A 19,783-nucleotide genomic window follows, 5' to 3' on the forward strand; every position below is an offset into this window, starting at 1 on the left:
TAGTCATGCTGGCCACATGACCCAGAAAGCTGCCTGTGGACAAACGCTGGCTCCCTCAGCCTGAAGTAAGATGAGGGCAGCAACCCCATAGTCACCTTTGACTGGACTTAACCATCCAGGGGTCCGTCACTTTCTTATTAACCTCTACTCACCCATGGGCTGCCCTGTCCTTGCCTAATGAGCAGGCCGGCCCTTGCTGCCAGAAACAGATTTTCAGAAATAACCAACAGTTTGTATTCTGAAGCGTATCCAAGGTAGCAGGTGGGGATAGCTGGTGTCTTATAGAGTCAACCCTGTGCTGGAATGAACACTGCTTGTATTATACAAATAAAAGCAAATAACTCCTTAATTGGTTGTGGTTACCTGTGGTAGGTACTGCATGCATCATTATGAGGGGAGCACACATGCACACACGAGTTTTCCTTGGGTGAAGAGGCCTTAAGGATGCCCCGCCTTTTAAGGAACAGCCCCTTAAACCACAAATCATCTGTGCAACCCGACTGAGTGGGAAATCTCTAGAACCCAGGGATTGCTGTGCGTGGAGCACGGCAGGCTTCTCCACACTTCGGAGCAGCTCCTTCCCTGCCAAAAGAAGCCGACAACAGCGACTGACACAACCGCCGCTCTTTGGGATTTCCCGCTCTTTGATCTGCCCGGCCCGCCTCTGCTGAGGCGCCTGATAAACGAAGCTCTTTGATGAGTCCCGACATTTCCCCCCTCAGCCCGGGCCATCTGACTCGCTTGGTACCCATGACTGAGGGGAAGGGCAGAGGCGGGGACCGCGCCCTGGGCGGGAACGACGCAATCCTCCCCCTCCGCATATCTCCCAGCCCTTTGTAGTCTCCTTTCAAGTCGAGGGTGTCCGATTTCGGGATCCGGAGGCGAGCAGCGCCCCTCCCCGACCCCTCCTCCTCCTCTGCCCGCTGGAAGGGGAAATATGAAGGGGAGTTTCTGCAGCAGCAGCAGCAGCAGCAGCTCAGTGAGGAGGAGAAAAAGCCGCGGAGGAGAAGCCGGCAGGGAAACAGGGACGGCCAGAGAGGTTGCAGAGGGCAAGGAAGGCGCCTGAGCAGCCCCAGACGCCTCTCTGCGCGCGCCCAGAGTCCTTCGGGGCGCCCGGCATGGGGCGCGCCGCCTTGTATTGAAAGCCCTCCGCGCAGGAGGGGGAGCGCGTGGAGTTCAGCCTCGGGCAGAAGCCGCCGCCGCCGCCGCGCGAGGAGCTGGGACTTGGCTGCGTCCTCCTGCTCGTGCCGCTGGCCCCGAAGAGAGAGCGGGGATTCTGATTCCGCCAGGTGGGTGCCCAGAAGAGGCTCTCCAGCCCGCCCCTTCATCTTCTTCCCGCACAAGGATTTTGTGTGCGTGTGTGGCGGGGGTTGGGGGATTATTGGCATTGCAAGGGAGGCACAAAGCTTCCCGGAGAAGAAAGTGTTGAGGGAGAGGAAGAAAGCGCCGGAGGATAAAAGGAAGAAAGAGGCGGAAGGAAAAGTGAGAGGCTTGGACGGGGGAAGCCGCTGGAGAGCTGGAAATGTCCTGTCTCTGCTGCAGCCTGGTGAGATACCTGTTCCTAGCCCTGCTCTTGCATGGTGAGTACTGCAGATAAACGCATTTGCAGTGTTTCTGTTATACTATCGTTATATCTGCGAGAAATTTTTATTGCTTTTCCTCTTAGGCAACTTTAAAAACTTGGGAAGTTTTTGACGTTTGACGTTTTATTTTGTTTTTATATTTTGCTGGAAGCTGCCCAGAGTGGCTGGGGGAAACCTAGTCAGATGGGTGGGATATAAATAATAAATTTATTAGTTGTTATTGTTATTTAGGTGGATCTTTCTTCGAAGTGGCAACCTGAATATTTTATCGTAGTAATGAGCAGCCTCACACGTTGGTAGTGCTGCACTTGTGGATAATAATAATTATTCTTTATGTATAGTTTCCCCTTTCTCGTGTCACTTTAGGCTAAGGGCTATCCGCAGTGAAAAGCTGTATTTTACCTGTTTTAGTTTTAGATATAAACGTTGCCACAAACATCAGTGCCTGGAAGCAAGAGCTTTCGGTTCTCCAGAAAAGCTAACTAGTTTGAATAGGCAAAAATTGTGTGGTGTGTTTTCTAGAGTCAGAAAGTACCCCTTCCACATGCAGAAATGTCTTGTATATTACTTGTGGTCGGCTGGGTGATTTTTGATGGTTCTGAAAGACACAATATAAAAGCAGTCTGTAGTGAAAAAGTAGGTTTTTGCCTATAAAGCTTTGAACAGGATACATTTGATCTTTATTAGCTTGTCCCCATTTGGGGGCTATATGGAGTGATTTTTCCTCTGTCTCTGTTTTCTTAATTGTATCCATGGGCATAACTTGGATTCTGCATGCTTGATCACATGGAAAGAGTTTCAGGCCACAGGCCCAAACTCTTTATTTCATTGACTTCAGTTACACTACTCGGACACAAGCGGATTCAGACCAAGGGACCATCTGATCTAGCATCTTGTTTCCAACAGTAGTCAGCTGGAAAGTCCACAAGAAGGGTAGAGAGCAATAACCTCTGCCCAGCAACCGCTTTTCAAGAGTTATTTCTTAACATGCAAGGTCCCCTTAGTCATTTATAGACATACCCTCCCTTAATCTGTTTCATTCTTTTTTAAAGCAGGCTAAGCCAACTGGTTATCATCACATCTTATGGCAATGAGTTCCTTAAGTTTATTATGAGGAAGTATTTTCCTTGGTGTGTCCTGAATTTGCTGTGAATTAATTTCATCAGCTGACCCTGCGTTCTAGTATTGTGAGAGGAAGAAGAAAAAAAAACTCTTTCTGCTTTCCTCACAGGGTCCATTATCTTAAAACGCTGTTGTGCTCATTTTTAGTTGCCTTGTTATCTAAACTAAAAAGCCCCAGCTCCTCATACAGAAGGTGTTTCAACACCCTTGATCATTTGCTTACCCTTTTATGCACCTGGCACACTTCTGCGTAAATCTGTATATTTTTTATCATATACAAGACTAGAGTTGTATAATAGATTCTAAATGCAACATCATCATACAATTATATAAAGTAGTGTATGACACTGGCAGTCTTGCTTTCTGTCCTTTCCTAATAATTCTGCCTTTTTTCCACTGATGCGGAATTTGTTAATGCTTTCATTGAACTATCTACCACAACCACATCATATCTTGCATAATCACAATGTTTCAAATCATATAAGGGTATATATAGTTGGGTTAAGGTTAAGTGTGCACCACTCTACACTTACTCTGTTGAAACCTGTTTGCCATTTTGCTGCCCTAATCCAATATGTGGAGAGCTCTCTGAATAATCCTTAGTAATCTGCCTTTGCATTTCCACAATCTGAATAATTTTACATCATTTGCAAACTTAGAAAACTTGAAGCATATTCCTCCCTGATCATAATGAAATAGCCCCAATATAGATCTTTGGCAGGGGGGACTTCTTAGTTCCCTCCATTTTGAAAATTGCTCATTTATTGCTACCCTCTGCTTTCTGTTCTTCAGCCAGTTACTGATCTGTAAGAGGATGGCCCCCCCTCATCCCAGGACTTCTAAGTTTACTCAAGAGATTCTGGTAAAGATTTTGTTGAAAGCTCAACTATAAAATATCTTCCAGATTACCCTGATCCATGTTTGTTGGCAGCCCCCACATCCAATGAATTATAAAACACTGATGAGGCAAGACTTCCTTTTGTAGGAACCATGCTCTTTCCTAGAAAAACGTGTTCTTCCATAGACACAATATTCAAGTTTTAATAATACCTAGTCCAGAGCTACTATAAAGTATGTAGCATTTCCTTCTAAGTGGTCTTTGAACACTTCAAAAATGTTTATTGGGATACTTACTCTTCACTGCTGGATAACCATCCAGTAGGAGATGAAGTGACAGTTAGGCAGATATGACCCCAGCACTGAACTCCATTGCTGAATTTTCAAACATGCTAAGCAATCATCAGTGGCAGCTGTGGAGAGTAAGCATATCTGAAAAGCAAACTCTGCATTATTTAGATACCTTACTAAGTTACATGCCTAATTTTATGCACTATTGATATCTAAAATCCCAAATGGTCATTGCTATAGTTTTTGGAACACAGGAATCACATCTTCCCCTTTATTCGGACAACGCAAAGTACATAAATGCCACATAGTAAATAATAAAGATCATGAGCATTCTGTGTATCTTTTGCTTTTATAGACAGAAGACTTGCTCATCAAAGGGTTTTTTATTCCTCCCCTTCAACTCAAACTACAAAATATATAGACTGTATAAATATGTCTGGTTGAGACAGACCTGCATGGACGCCAAGGTGCACTTTAAAATTCTGTGATCTGGGCGTCTAGAAGTCAAAACGGAAGGTTTGAAGTTAGAGGCTAAGTAAGGAGAGAAGGTATAATTATAGGGTTAGACTCTCAGGCTCATCTGCTTGGAATTACCCAGCTGTTTTAAACTTTGGCTGAAATGTGAAACAAATCAAGGCCAATAGTCAGATCAAACAAGCCGCTGCCAAGAGAAGTTGAAATGGGGAGCCTTGTCTACATGCACACACACACACAGACACACACACACACACACACACACACACACTATAGTGTCATCAGATGGGAACATTAAAAAGAAAAAGGAGAGGAGAGAAAATTAACTTGTTCAGGCCATAGTCACTGATTAACAACACAGGGATGGAGAGCTGATGTGGAAAACCATATGGATAGACAGTTGGATGCAATACTTGGACTTGTAGCTTTTTTCAGTGCATCTTAACTCCTAAACATGCTTAATGAAAATGATCTGTTCCTTTCAGGAACTTGTTCATGAATAAGAATCTGTAGGATTCAGCAACGATTATGATTGTGGTGCAGATTTGTGTAATACTTTATACTGGGGTTGTTGTTGTTTTGACATTATGACTACTACAGACTTTGTTGGATAGATGGGCTATAAATTAAACAAGCACAAGCACAACTTATTTAATTCTAGAACTCGTGGCTACCCAGTAAAATTTATTCAAGATAGTGAAGAGAAAGTACTTCACATGATGTATAAATTAACTTTTGGACTTCACTGCCATGGGATGTAGTGATGGCCACTGGCTTAAATGGCTTTCAAGACGATTAGATGAATTCAAGGAAGGTAGGTCTATCAATGGGCGTTAGCCACCTTGCTACATGGAACGTTTGTGCCCAAAGGCAATTCATCTTTGAATAACAGCTGCTTGCCAGCAAAAACACCAGGAAGAGTTATTGCTCTTCTACTCTGCATGTGAGATTTTTGATAGCATTAAGCTGGCTGCTATTAATAATAAGTTAGTGGGCTAGATAGACCTATCTAGATAGTCTTATCTCAGTTCTAAGCATGTACCCCATTGCCCTTTCCTTTTATGACTTCTTTTGTATATTTCTTCCTCTGTTCTCTTCTGAATCATTGATGGCAGGGTAGGGAACCTGAAGCCCTCCAGGTGTTGCTGGAGCACATATCCTACCATACCTGTTTGTTGACCATGCTGGCTGAAGCTTGTGGGATTTGATGTCCAGTAACATCTGGAAGGCCACAGGTTTCCCACCCCTTTACATTTCATCAGCATCCATGAAAACCAGTGCTCAAAAACTGAATTGAATGTCCCAGACAGATTTAATATATCACTGATGCATAACGCTAATATTATTTTCCACTATTTGATATATTGCTTCTGAAATGGAATTGGCCTTTTGGGCCACACTGTTGTGTATTGACTCTTACTCAGTTTAACCACACTAACCCCTTAACCACCCCTTAACATTCATCAGCAGCTAGCCAAACAATAACTGAAAAGAAATGCTGCCAAAATATCACATAGCTGTGTCTCAGCCAGCTGGACAGCATCTGGCAATCCAGAGGTATATTAAATGTGTTTACATAAATAGGCAATAAAATTCTAACACACCTTTTTGAAGTCAAGTTTGGTTGCTTATCAAATGGAAATATAAAAGTAAAATGCAATTCAAGATTCAGATCCATGCTAATATTGCTTCATAAATGTATCTCAACAACACAGGAATAGCCTTTTTAAAAAATCCTCCTTGTGTTCATTAATCAAAATAAAACCTGTTGAATGTCAAAAGAGGTTTGCAGCTGGAACTTGTCCATTATCGTGGTTTGCTCTGCTTATACAAAAAGCCACAAATGTTTCAGATGTCAAATGCTAAAATCATTCTGCTCCAGCAACTCTGATTAACAAGATGGGCAGTAAAGGTGGATTCAAAACAATTTAGCTAATTCAGTTTTAAAATGTTATTTTTCCACCTCAAATATCACAAATTATTTGAAGAGACATACCAGCCTTGCAGTATTTATATTTTTGTTGTTGTTGTTCGGTAAATTCACATTTGCTTACCTTCGGTTTAATTCTTCAAGGTAGTACTTGTTGCAGCCATATTGAGCTTTTCAAATACATAATGTAGAAAATGTGTACATAAAAAATATATTACCCCTTATAATTTCTTGGAATGTGTTTGTGTGATAGTGTTCCTGTTTTACAATATGATTTTTTAAATATTTAGTTTACAGCATTTATAGGTTGCTCTATCACAAAAAGTTCTCTATGTGATTTAATTAGCAACAGGACTCCACTCCTTTCCCCAGTAGGTGAAAAATGTAGCCAGTATTAAGAATTAGTACTTGGACCAATACTATACTACATTTATCACATGCATTTAGTAAACTAGGGATCCCACTTGAACCGTGGTTTGATATTTTTTCTTTCCATCTGTTAATTTTGAAAATGGAAATCTGTGGTAGATTAGATTAAAAGGCATAACTATTCCCTTTGATGAGTTAAAATTCATTTTCTTTTTTACATTTATCTGTTATGAAATATTCTAATTTCTCCTTGGCAATATGATACTTGAGTTATTATAAACCTGCCTCCTTATTAACTAAACAAATTTAACCCCCTCTTTCAGAATGTATGTTCTCATTAATTAAGTGCTGGGAGTGTGGGTCTTGAAAAAGTTTTGATACATACATTTATTTAAAACATTTCCATACACACTGTTTAAATCTTGGGAGGATATTTTTATTCCATTAAATATTTACGCCTAAGAATTTTTAGGATCTACTTCTGATTGCAAATTGTTTTAACTGATTTTAATATTATATTTTTATATTATAACTTGCCCTGGGGCCTTTTGGTTAAGGACAGGTAAGAAATCCAATAAATAAAGTTGATTAAATTCCCCCCATAAATTCTGTCAATTACTTTTGTAGCCTAGGTAGATCTAAATATAATTCTCACATTAATATTGCATGTGTGTATGCAGTACTGAATGCTGTTGACCAGCTTGGGTCAAATCCAAAGTTGAGCACATCGCGATGCTGCATATCATTGGCAATGGATTCATGGATAATAAAAATTGCTTGCAGTGCTTCAAATAATGGGTATGTTCTCACCAGTATAAAAAGAATCAGTGATTTACAGCACCTTTGGGGAATCACATGCAAAAAGCACACATCTGGATGTGCATTTGTACCTGATCTTTGCCAACAATGAAGTACATGCTGTGTGCCTGGCTGCCAGTCCACCATCAAGAACCAGAAGTGCAGACTTGAATGGGAGCCATCTTTCTTTCATAAAAGTGAATGGCTCCTGCTGAAAGACACAGAAAAGTCAGAGACACAGTTAAAGGGACAAATCCTGCCATCTGATTCCTGGAGACCCCATTGTTAGGGGAAATGGCAAACTGTGCCCCAAGCTTAATTATCTTCTCTGTCACACTGAGTTTGCAGCAGTGTGCTACAGCACCCCAATGTGATCTATAGACACTGGTTGTACAAGCATATATAATCATTACCTTTTACAGTGCTGCCAGTATTCTGCTGAGGCCTAGACTTTCCTGCTTAATGAATTTGGCGATTTTTCAAGACCTTAATCCTTTTGATGTCCAGAGTGACTAAAGCAGAGCTACTAACAGAAACATCTGCTTGGCAGTTAGAAATAATAATCTCCAATGTAATCCTTTTTTTTTTTTTTGCAGTGTATTAGGATCGGTAGTGGTGAGCTTATCTAGCTGTTTCCCACATCAATATATATCTATATATTTGTTTAGGGGAATTGATTAGATAAACAAAGGCTTCTCCTTTAAATAAATTGTGTTTTATTTGCTGGAAACTTTCAAAAGCTGATAAGTTTCACTTGAAACATTTGCTACACAAAATGAATTGTATTTATATTGTAATAACAGAGTTAATGTTTACAGGTTTCACAAGAACTCAGTTTATTGAGCCATTGTACCAAATGGAGCAAGTCTTAATTCACCCTGGTGGAAATATTAACTAACAGCCTTACAGAGGCATCCTATGCATGGTTACTCAGAAGTAAAGTCTAGAGCCCAGTGCAGATGTTATAGTTTAGTGTGATGTAAACAAGCCACAGCAATCATTGTGCTCATGTGCTCTCTGCAATCCTTCTCTGACACAGCTGGAAGGAGAAGTAAGGAAGTATTTGCTCCTGGCTTTGAACTGATAAGCTGGTTAACATTAACATTGTTTTGAACAAATCATGGTTAATGTTTATTAATGCTAATTTGGACAAAACAGCATATGGTTCTTTGGTGGTGCAGGAGAGGAAAGAAGCACGTGAACCCATGGCTCACTGATGTTATGCTAAGCTACGGTTTAGTGCAGTGTCTGAACATGACCAGTGTGTTCAGTGAGACCTATTCACTAGTGGGTGCATTCAGGATTGCAGCCTCAGTATATCTAATGCAGAAATTCACCTATATGCAAATACCATGTCTTTCTCTGATTCTTTCATGTATTAAAAACCATATGTATACATTAAATCTTGCATAATAAATTAGATTTCCAACAATTTTAAGATGGCAGGTCTGCAGCTTTAAAAATAACAGTTCAGATCTGGAAGTTGTTTTAATCATTACAGTACACTGGTGACTGAGCTGGAATTGGAATCCAAGTCTCAATCCTAATCTTTATTCACTGAATCACAGTGGCAAACTAGTTGTCCAACGCAACATCAGAATAAGGGAACTGGTGCATGCCAAGAATTATGTTTCTGCATGACTGCTATATGCATACAGCATCTAAGGAAAGTTTCAAGAACTGATGGATTCAATATTATTTTCACTTTTTAACATATCTTTCCATTCCACATAGCAGTCAACATATTGTACAGTTTGTCCAAATATACAAGTTATGATGCTGGTAAATAGCTTTTCTACTGCACAATTAAGAGTAGAATCCTAAATATATTTTGTTGTAAGCATCGTTAAGCTTAGTGGGACATACTTCTGAGTAAACTTACTTAGAAATGCACTACATGTATGTGTATATTTTCCAAATTTATTTATTTTCTAAAGTGAGCATTGTGTACATGCGCACATACACATGTGCACGACTGGTTGATGTTACCTCAGTCCTCATTTAACAGACTTAGCAGGTCTGTGGGGCACCAGAATAGCAGCTCATGACATGCAAATCTATGGGGCCATGTTAACTATTAGAACATGAAACAAATTCTGAAACTAAAGAAATGGTATAGAAAGATGTAGGGCCTGGCTGTTTCAGTAAATTTCTGGTCAATTGTGGTCAGTTGGGGACTTTGTTTAGTAAAGAAGTTTGAAGAGAAAGGGCAGGGGGAGTTTGACGCCTTCTGAAATGATAAACAGAATGCTGTTATTGATAATCCTAGAGTGTGTTTGTTGTTGTTTTTTTTAAAAAATACAACTGTTAAAAAAATAAAGTAAGTATCTGTGGCAACAAATAAAGCATTTTCCCTTGCATGAAGTTGTCTCTTAGATATATGGTTGTATATATTCCACTGTGAGGAGGAAGCTATTCTACATGCTTTCAATTTCTATGCCCATTTTTATATAATAAAATACACTGATCCTCCTACTTGAGTGCTTATGCACAGGAACATAATGTGGGACTCTACCCTAAATACATCAAATGTACAAAGCCCATTCATGAAAGGAGTCTTTCACATCTGAAGATTACTAGCAAGCAAAGCTATTTATTATAGTCATTATATGCAAACAGTTTTAGTTCTCCAAATTCACCAGAATTTATTTCATTTGCCATCTCTGATTTCTCACAGGGCTGGGAGAAGGTTCTGCACTTCTTCATCCAGACAGCAGGTCACACCCTCGATCATTAGAGAAGAGCGCGTGGAGAACTTTCAAGGAGTCACAGTGTCCTCACATGTTGAAACATCTTCATAATGGAGCCCGAATTACTGTGCAAATGCCTCCTACTATCGAGGGACACTGGGTCTCCACCGGGTAAGACTGCTGACAAACATGATGATGATACTATATAGAAAACATGCTACAATGCTTTGGTAGACATTAATGTCAGGAGGCAAGTACTTTAGATACATAGAAAAGTAGGACACCACAGTGGCGTAGCGTGGGGGGTGCAGCGGGGGCGGGCCGCACCGGGCGCAACATCTGGGGTTAGGGCAAATCCATGGGTTAGGGGGCGCAAATCCACGGGTTAGGGGGCGCAAATCCACGGGTTAGGGGGCGCAAATTACTTGCCTTGCCCCGGGTGCTGACAACCCACGCTACGCCACTGGGACACCATACTGTACAGATTTGTTACTAACTATATTTTGGTAGGCTATAATCCACTTAAACTCACAGCTAGTTTAATGTACACAGTGAGCTTTTGTCTTTTCTTTCTCTTTCAATATAGCAGCCTCCCTAAACTAAAAAATGCTTCTAAAGCAGTTTACATTGTGGGGGCGGGGTGGGGGGGTCTGCTATTGAGAGGAAAGCTGAAAACTTCTCCTATGGACACAGAAGCTTTTCTGGCCACAAAAGTGAGCCTTCAGAATTTTGTGGCTATTGTCCGTATATTAAACAGTAAGGCGTTTCAGTCTTCTTTACTTTGGAAACCACAGTGTTGTTGAAAATTGCCAGCCTATTCATAGGATGTTCATATGTCATCTGCTTATTCAGACCGCTTGCAAGGGCAAGTGAATAAATCCTTGCCTTTATTGCTGTATCATGTGACATGTGTATAAAACAAAGTTCATTAACAAAATGAAATTATGAAGCTTTAGCTGACGAGCCCAAGCATGCACAAGTGCTTATCTGAGATCACAAACATTCAGTTAGGCAGAGGTATTTATTTTGTAGTCTCAGCTTGCAAATATACAGCTGTGTACTCGCAATTATTTTCTTAGGAAGGCTCCTTGGGATATAAGATTCCCTTCAAGCCGAGTCCTGCAGTCCTTATTCAGGCAAAGCCATCACTGAAGTTAATAAAAATAGTGTTTGAGTAAGCAGTAATCCTTACTCAAATCCACCACAGATATCACTGGAAAGTCAGGGAGAAGATGTTGGGCTCCCATCACTTAGGAGGGATCTGTTGTACAGTACTTGCAGAAAGCAAGCAGACTAGGAAGAGCTCAGCTTAAAAACCCCCCTTTTTTTTTTGCAACTATAAGCCTTACACAAATATTTCAGATGTTCTAGTTTGGGTTTATTTTATAAACACATTAAAGCATGTTTATTACTTTGCTTGCCTGAAGCCAGGCAGGTGTGGTCATTCCTTTTCCTTGTTGATTTTATCACCATGGAAGTAGAAATATATTAAAAGTGTTGCCTATCTCTTAAGAAACATAACCACATTGTCACACAGAAATAAAACAGGAAGGGGCTCATTGAAAAGCTATTGAGCTTATGAGAATATTTATCTTCAGGGCTAGAGGCTTTGACAGAAGCTTATTCATGTTAGATATACATATTTAAGAAAAACTGAAGAAGGAAAAAAAGACGTTAAGTTGGATCCAGACATGTTCACGCTTAGGGTAGAGTCACTGAAGTCACCTGAAGTTCCATTGATTTGAATGGGTTTACTCTAAGCATGATAGGCAAAGCAATTCTAAACCCTGGCCAGGAGCATCAAAACAGCTGTCATATCTGAGGCACTGCCAGCTCATGCCAGCCATTATTTTCTGTTGTGGCAGCTCCAGGCTGGTGCATGTGGGGGGCCTGGAACAGCCTGGGGCTCAGCAGCTCCATGGCTAACCCTTCACTGCCTCACACCCATAATGCTCTATTTCAGGGCCTTACTCTGGCCACTGCCAGCAGTAGCATTTGATCCACCACTGCCTGCCTGGTGGCAAAAGTGAACTGATAATGGTATTGTAGGGGGAAATCTTTGTCTTTCTTGACAGCACTTGGAATAGAGTTGCCACAATTCTAAGTAGGGATGCAGGTAGTGCTGTGGTCTAAACCACAGAGCCTAGGGCTTGCCGATCAGAAGGTTGGCGGTTCGAATCCACAGCTGTTGCTCGATCCCTGCTCCTGCCAACCTAGCAGTTCAAAAGCACGTCAAAGTGCAAGTAGATAAATAGGTACCACTCCAGTGGGAAGGTAAGCGGCGTTTCCATGCGTTGCTCTGGTTCGCCAGAAGTGGCTTAGTCATGCTGGCCACATGACCCGGAAGTTGTACGCCGGCTCCCTCGGCCAGTAAAGGAAGATGAGCGCCACAACCCCAGAGTCGTCCGTGACTGGACCTAATGGTCAGGGGTCAGTTTACCTTTACCTTTGCAATTCTAAGTACTTGGTGCACTAAATGTGGAGAAAAGAGGAAGTCAGCAATAAAATGAAAATAAAAGTATCAAATGCAGCATAGAACTAATATACCTTTTAAAACGTCTTTTAAAAAATGAAACCAGAAACTTAATGTTAAATAAAGGAAGATGAGAAAAATTACTATTTTGGTTCACTATTGCGAATATTGTGGTGTTAATTAAATGTGTTATTAGTGCTGTCATCTACTCAGTGACTACTTTATATACTTCATTTCACACGTCACTAAGCTTATGCTTTTAATTTGCAATTTGGTTACAGTTGTGAAGTAAGGTCGGGCCCAGAATTCATCACTAGATCCTACAGATTCTACCACAATAATACATTCAAGGCCTATCAGTTTTACTACAGAGGTAACCGATGCACAAACCCAATCTATACCTTAGTTATCCGTGGCAAAATTCGCCTTCGCCAAGCATCCTGGATCATTCGAGGAGGGACTGAAGCAGATTACCAGCTGCACAACATACAGATAATCTGCCATAGCGAGGCAGTGGCTGAGAGACTAAGCCAGTTGGTGAACCGCACATGCCCTGGATTTGTACCAGAAGATAAAGCCTGGGAGCAGAATGTGAGCTACGATTTGTGGAGAGAAGAGAATGGCTACGAATGCACCAGAGCACTGAATTTTGCTATGCATGAGCTTCAACTAATCCGTGTAGAGAAACAATACCTTCACCATAATTTAGATCACCTGGTTGAGGAGCTATTTCTTGGAGACATACACACTGATCCTGTTCAGAGGATGTATTATCGTCCATCTAGTTACCAACCCCCTCTTCAAAATGCTAAGGTATGTGAACATTTCGGTTTTCAGTTCCAAGGCACTTGCAAAGAGTATCCCTTTATTGCAGGAAATGCCCCAAATACCTAAGCCAAAAACTCTCATGCAAAGATCTTCATATGCCACAAGCATGAGTCTTATTTCCTCCACAGCTTTTGCCCAGTGCCCTCTCACATCCCTTATTACTGCTGCTTCTTTATGACTTGCATCCCAGTTTTCTTTGAAAGCCGCAGCCTTACATGACCTGCACCTGACATCATAAAATGTCATGTGAGTGACAGGTGGGCATGGCAAAACTGCCCAACAGGCTACATTAGCTTGCCTAGGGCTCAAGGGCCAGAGCTTCCCAACCCCTGTATTACGTCTTTTGTCTTTCTAAGCTGTACTTCCTCCTTTAACCAAACTATAGTTTTTTGTTGTTAACACTTCAATATGTTTCTAAGTATTGTTGTAATAAAGTTCCCATCTTTTTCCTTAGCCTGTGCCCTTCCAAGCTTCCATGCACTTTGAAATGTTCCTGATAATAATAGAATATATTCAATTTTTCTTGAGTGTCTGGAAACTATTCCAGCCGACCAGCCAACCATCTCAGAGGCTATTTTGCTTTGCTTTTATGTTTTACTAGAAATCTTGTATATCTGCAGGTCAGGTAAAAGTAGCTTAAGGTCACAACACAGTTGTGTGGTCTACAGACGCTCATTAAAATCCTGATAAAAAGAAGCAAATAAAACTTTACCTAATTCATTGCTTTTGAGCACTTGCAGATTCAGTGTACACCCACTAAGATTTTTACTAATTTATATTCTTCATATTTTATGCTACCAAATTCATAGTGTATTATTTACCTGTTCATTTAAAATCCAGTAAACTGCTTCATTCAGAACTCTGGCAGCTTGTGGATCATCTTTAGGATAGCCCCACCTGGAATGCATTACAATAATCTAATCAAGAGGTTACCAGGGCATGGATTATTGTGGCCAGTTTATTCCAATCTGCAAACAAGGGGGAACTGGAAAAAGGCACTCCATGCTACCTGAGCCTCAAATGACAAAACGGTATCCCTATGCTACATACCTTTCCTTCAGAGAGAGTGCAACCCTATCTAGAACACAATTCCTGGACACAATCACCCACCAACAGAACGTCCATCTTGCTGGGATTCATTCACCCCATTACCACTTTCAGGCATCTGTTAAACACCTGCGCAGTTTTACCTGATTCAGATGGTAAGGAGAAATAGACCTGGGAATCATCTGCATAGTGATGGCACCATGCCCCAAATTCCCCCAATGACCTCACTCATCAGCCTCATATGTTAAAAAGTATGAACCCTGTGAGACCCCGCAGCACATACACATTGATAAGGGCCTGAGTAGGAATCCCCCAAATGCATATCTCTCAGAATAACCCTGCAGGTAAGCATGGAACCACCATACTGTTCAACTCCCAACCCATAGAGCTATTCCACGATCAGTGGTATTTGAAGCTTCCAAGCGATCAAGGAGAAGCAACAGGTTCACGTTCCCCTATTTCCCAATAAAGGTCAGCAACCAGGGAAACTAAAGGTGTTTTGGTGCCAAGGTGGGCCTGAAGCCAGAATGCATTGGGTCCAGATAATAAGATGAACTAGTGAGCAGTAGCTCTTTTTTTCATGGTTTTTGAGGTTGCAGCCATTGAGTGCATAATGGTTCACACTGAGATAAGCCTAACACTAGCACCTGGAACTTCCTTTTGTCATAAAGATGAAACTGGGTATAACAGAAGGACATAAGAATTGTCTTTGGAATTGCTGATATGATAGTGGTCCTGGAGTGAGAACCATGCCACTAAGGTCTAGCCTCCAATGTCCTGATCAAGATTGGAGGGAATAAAAATCAAGGAACACAGACTCTGGATAATATTTCTATCTGTCCAAGTTTGCAAATGACTGTTTCATACTTCATGGTTTAGATACATCACCTCTCTGCTAGTTGAATTCAAATAAGTCATTCCCTTTTGTCTTCCTTTTGTTGTTTGTTGCCTGAAGTACCTCTGTACCTCTAGAAGTAAGTTTTGATATGTGCCATGATATCTCTTGAAAATTGAAGCCAGAACAAAAGATTAATAACAATAACAATAATAATGTATTTATTTATTTATACCCCGCCCATCGGGCTGGGTTTCATCAGCCACTCTGGGTAGCTTCCAACAGAATATAAAAAACACAATAAAACTTCAAACATTAAAAACTTCCCTAAACAGAGTTGCCTTCAGATGCCTTCTAAAAGTCAGATACAGTAGTTGTTTATTTCCTTGACATCTGATGGGAGGGCATTCCACAGGGTGGGTACCACTACCGAGAAGGCCCTCTGCTTTGTTCCCTGTAACGTTGCAGTGAGGGAACTGCCAGAAGGCCCTCGGCGCTGGACCTCAGTGTCCGGGCTGAACAATGGGAGTGGAGAATTCTACTGAAGAAAGCAAATGTTGCTGAGAAGGTAGGCAAAGAAAGCATTGCTGGGAAATAGAATGGGGGTGATATAGCCACAATGAAAGAGCAGGGGTTATAGTTTAGAGCATTAGGAGAGAAACAAGTCATTAGCAAATCATGTGTAAATCTGAGGAATGGAGAGAGAGAAAGAGGGATTGAAGCAGAGTGCTGCAGTTTTGCAGTGGGGCTGTCTGCACATCTTTTCTGATGGCATCTCAAAGGAATGCCTATAGCAATTGGAACCACATTTGAGACTTTATAGCTGTCATCAATTAGTTCCAGAAGAAAAGTTTTGGGTCAATTCTAGCTTAAGAATTCTTCTTTATTTTTCAATTATTTTTTGCAGCAGTGACCGTGCTTGTAACCAGTTTCGCATAATTACTTAATAAAGCACCATTGAATGGACATGCAAAATATTTACGTATCTGTGGTGAAATAGATTTCTTCCGTCATTTAGGAAAGAATGTCAGCAAAAGAAATGCAATCTATTTTTCAACAGAATACTTTTAAATACTGTTTCACATTTTGTATTCTTTATTCAAAGTCACAATGGCTATGTTTTCATGAGAAACAAGCAGAAGAACCTCCTGGCTGGTCAGACCAGGTCCATCTTGACAAGTATTCTGTTTCCAGTAGGGCCTGTTGCAGATACTGATTTTAATGCAGACATGAATATACATGACTATAATATTTTGGGTCAAAACTACATGTTTCCCCTGTGGGTTTTTTTGTGGGGGGAGCTTTATTTAACCCAAAACCAAGTGGGGAGCATATTACTTCCACAGCAGTCTAATCTTCTCAAGCTTCAGCTGGTCCATTATGTAGCACCCAGATTACTGGCTGGAGTTCTGTTTAGAACTGATATCATGTTTAAACTCATATATGTTTAAAACAGCTGCATTAGTCACCAGTTAGTTTGGGGGCCTAAATACACTAGTATCTAGAGTGTTAAATGATGTAGGTTCTAAATATTTGAAAGACTGCTTCATTCCCTACAGAACATTTTGAATGTTCAGATCTGTGGGCGTGGGCCACCCTCATTTGGGGTGGGGGTGACCCAGCAGAGGGCATTCTCTGTGGCAGGTCCTAAATTACAGAATTTCCTCCCTACAGAAGTGTGTCTGACACCTTCATTATATAGTTTCTGTTTTATGCTGAAGACATTGGTCTTTGCTGCCTGTGACATCTTTCTATTACCCACCCTAGTTACTGTAATTTATTTTTAAATTGTTGTAATAATAATAATTTGCCCCCAAGTGTTTTTTTTTTGGGGGGATGCCATGGATGAGAAGATATTTGCATTTGTATATTCCCCTCTTGGGTGTCAAAGAGCTTGCAGAGAACAATTTGGAAAGGAAAAATATCTACTATGGAAAGAGATGTCCTCCGATGCAAACTTCCACATCAGTTTACAGCTTCTCACAACTGCGTTGGGTAAAGCAACAACAACTCTCGAAGAAACATTTACACATCTGAACATCATGTGCAGTTTGACCCCTTGTGTAACTTAGCTATAGGTCGTAATGGCTTTCCTAAATATATGAAGGATGAAAGCATAGGATGCATTTTGAGACCACACAAAATATAGAGCTATGAGGTTATAACCTTTCTCCTTTGAACTTCTTTCCTTTTCTAATTGTCAGTCCACGGGGACTCAGCTGAAAATGAGCTTAAATGCTTAATTGAGTTCAAAACCACTAGTCTCAGACTCTTCTGGAAACTGGACACCGTGCATAAACAGAAACATTAAATCAACTTGTTTTTTTTAAGGCTTTTATGGTCACATAGTGTGCTGGGTGAGGAAATCACCTCTGAAGTGAATCAGGTGTATTGTACAGAATCTGTCTGGCAAGGCTTGTTTCATTTCCTCTTTATTATTATTTTAAAATATAAAAACACAGCTAAAATAATTAAGGCATCTATGAAAAATAAGAGAACCTTGAAGATTTTTAAGTTGATAAAGCTGCAGAATTGGATGTGGAAGCCACATTTATACTACTAATATGGTTGAACTGAGTGGTAATTAAAAGCAAATGATTCCTGGATATGTTAGGAATGCTAAAGCTGAACAGAATTGATCTTATTCCAAATTCTTTACAGCAGTTTAGCGGCAGGATGATAAATCAAAGACCCAAAGTGAAAACCAGACAGATCTAAGCCAAGCTGCTAATTTGAGCACGTTTCCAAAGACTCAAAAGTTTGTTCAAGCACACAGAATATAGCATACTTTCCCTGCTAAAATGTCTTCTTTGTGGTCCTTAAGTAAATAGCATTTATTCACAATTAAATATAAAGACTGTCTTTATTCATAAATTCATATAAACTTCATACCCTTCAACAATATGATCCCAAATGCATGTGTGGCAGGGGAAACCCAGCCAGATGGGTGGGGTATAAATTATTATTATTACTGTTATTAACTAGTGTAGCTGCATTAGTTAAAGCAGCACTTCCTAGTGGGGTAATAGCAGCATTTTGATTGCTCTCATGCAAAACATTTATTTCCAAGTATCAGGTGGTTTTGTGAAGAAAAGAAATGAGTAAAGGTAAAGGGACCCTTCCCTGACCATTAGGTGCAGTCGTGGCCGACTCGGGGGTTGCAGTGCTCATCTCGCTTTATTGGCCGAGGGAGCTGGTGTACAGCTTCCGGGTCATGTGGTCAGCATGACTAAGCCGCTTCTGGCAAACCAGAGCAGCGCACGGAAACACCGTTTATCTTCCTGCCTGAGTGGTACCTATTTATCTACTTGCACTTTGAAGTGCTTTCGAACTGCTATGTTGGCAGGAGCAGGGACCGAGCAACGGGAGCTCAACCAGTCACAGGGATTCAAACCGCTGACCTTATGATTGGCAAGTCCTAGGCTCTGTGGTTTAACCCACAGCGCCACACGCTCTCATGCAAAACATTTACAGTGGTAATTAAGTTCTTAACCTGAGGTACCACTGTATTTCCAAATATCAGGTGGTTTTGTGAAGAAAAGATATGAGTACGGTAGGGTAAATGAGTATGCAGTATAGGCCACGTGCAGTTGCAGCCTAGATAATTTATTTACTTTGGGCATGCCAGGGGTGGGTGGAAACACCCCACAAACAGATCAGTTGGCAGTGCCTTCTGGTTGTTGCAGTCAGGCCCCTTCAGAAGTCTCCAGGGAGATCCAGGCCAATTCTAGCTGTTAAAGAAACACAAAGACAAAATGAGCCAAAAAATAGTGGTATGTTTATATAATCAATTGATTTGAGGACATATTCCTCATGTTCTGCTCTTGTGCCACCAGAACCAATATATTTTATTAATATTTATGAATATGTTAAGCTATTTAATATGACAATCTACAGCAATTAACAAACAAATTATGCCTTTACCAAATCATATATCTTATTTGCTTCAATTTGCATTCTTTGTTGGAATTCACACAAATAACGGTAAATTAGATAGATCCTGGAGTGATTCAATAACAGGACACTTTGTTATTTGTGATTCATTAACAGGACAGTTATTAAGAATATGCACTCTTAACACAATTTAATTGTGAAGAGGTTCTGTGTGTGGTCTGTCTTTTTCTAGATTTCCAATAGCCAAGGCTACAATTACAAAGCATTTTTTTACACACACTGGGGAATGCTGCACAATATTCAGTGACTCACAGCTGGCACATACTTTTAGGGATCAAGGAGACTGATTTAGACAAATATAATTCAGAGTAGATATTACAAACTTGACCGTGTTGACCAGGAAACTCCTAGATTTATGAGAAACAGCTATGTCTTACCATTTTTGGATCACTGTGTGTGTGTGAACTCTGCTTTTGCATACTGAAATAGTGTTTTCAAAATCAATTTATCCAGATAGAAATGACAAAAGAAAGTAGAATTACACATTATGACAGATGGAGCTGCTGTGTTGAATTCTCCCCTTATGTAACACACACGTTGCAGCTTGTGGCC

The 19,783-nt window shown here is 40.7% G+C and overlaps 1 protein-coding gene across 1 annotated transcript in view; it reads left to right on the forward strand.

The window, feature by feature from the left end:
• Positions 1-713: 713 nt before the first annotated feature.
• APCDD1 (APC down-regulated 1) overlaps positions 714-19,783 on the forward strand; it is a 38,225-nt gene continuing 19,155 nt past the window's right edge. The window contains exons 1-3 of the mRNA XM_083622616.1: positions 714-1,580; positions 10,082-10,265; positions 12,849-13,380. Of these exons, the coding sequence (XP_083478742.1) occupies positions 1,523-1,580; positions 10,082-10,265; positions 12,849-13,380 (774 nt within the window). The 5' untranslated portion in view covers positions 714-1,522. The remainder of the gene's footprint in view (positions 1,581-10,081; positions 10,266-12,848; positions 13,381-19,783) is intronic.

The sequence above is a fragment of the Podarcis filfolensis genome (genome assembly GCF_964270895.1).
Source record: "Podarcis filfolensis genome assembly, chromosome: 7".
In the NCBI taxonomy this organism is placed as follows: Eukaryota; Metazoa; Chordata; class Lepidosauria; order Squamata; family Lacertidae; genus Podarcis; species Podarcis filfolensis.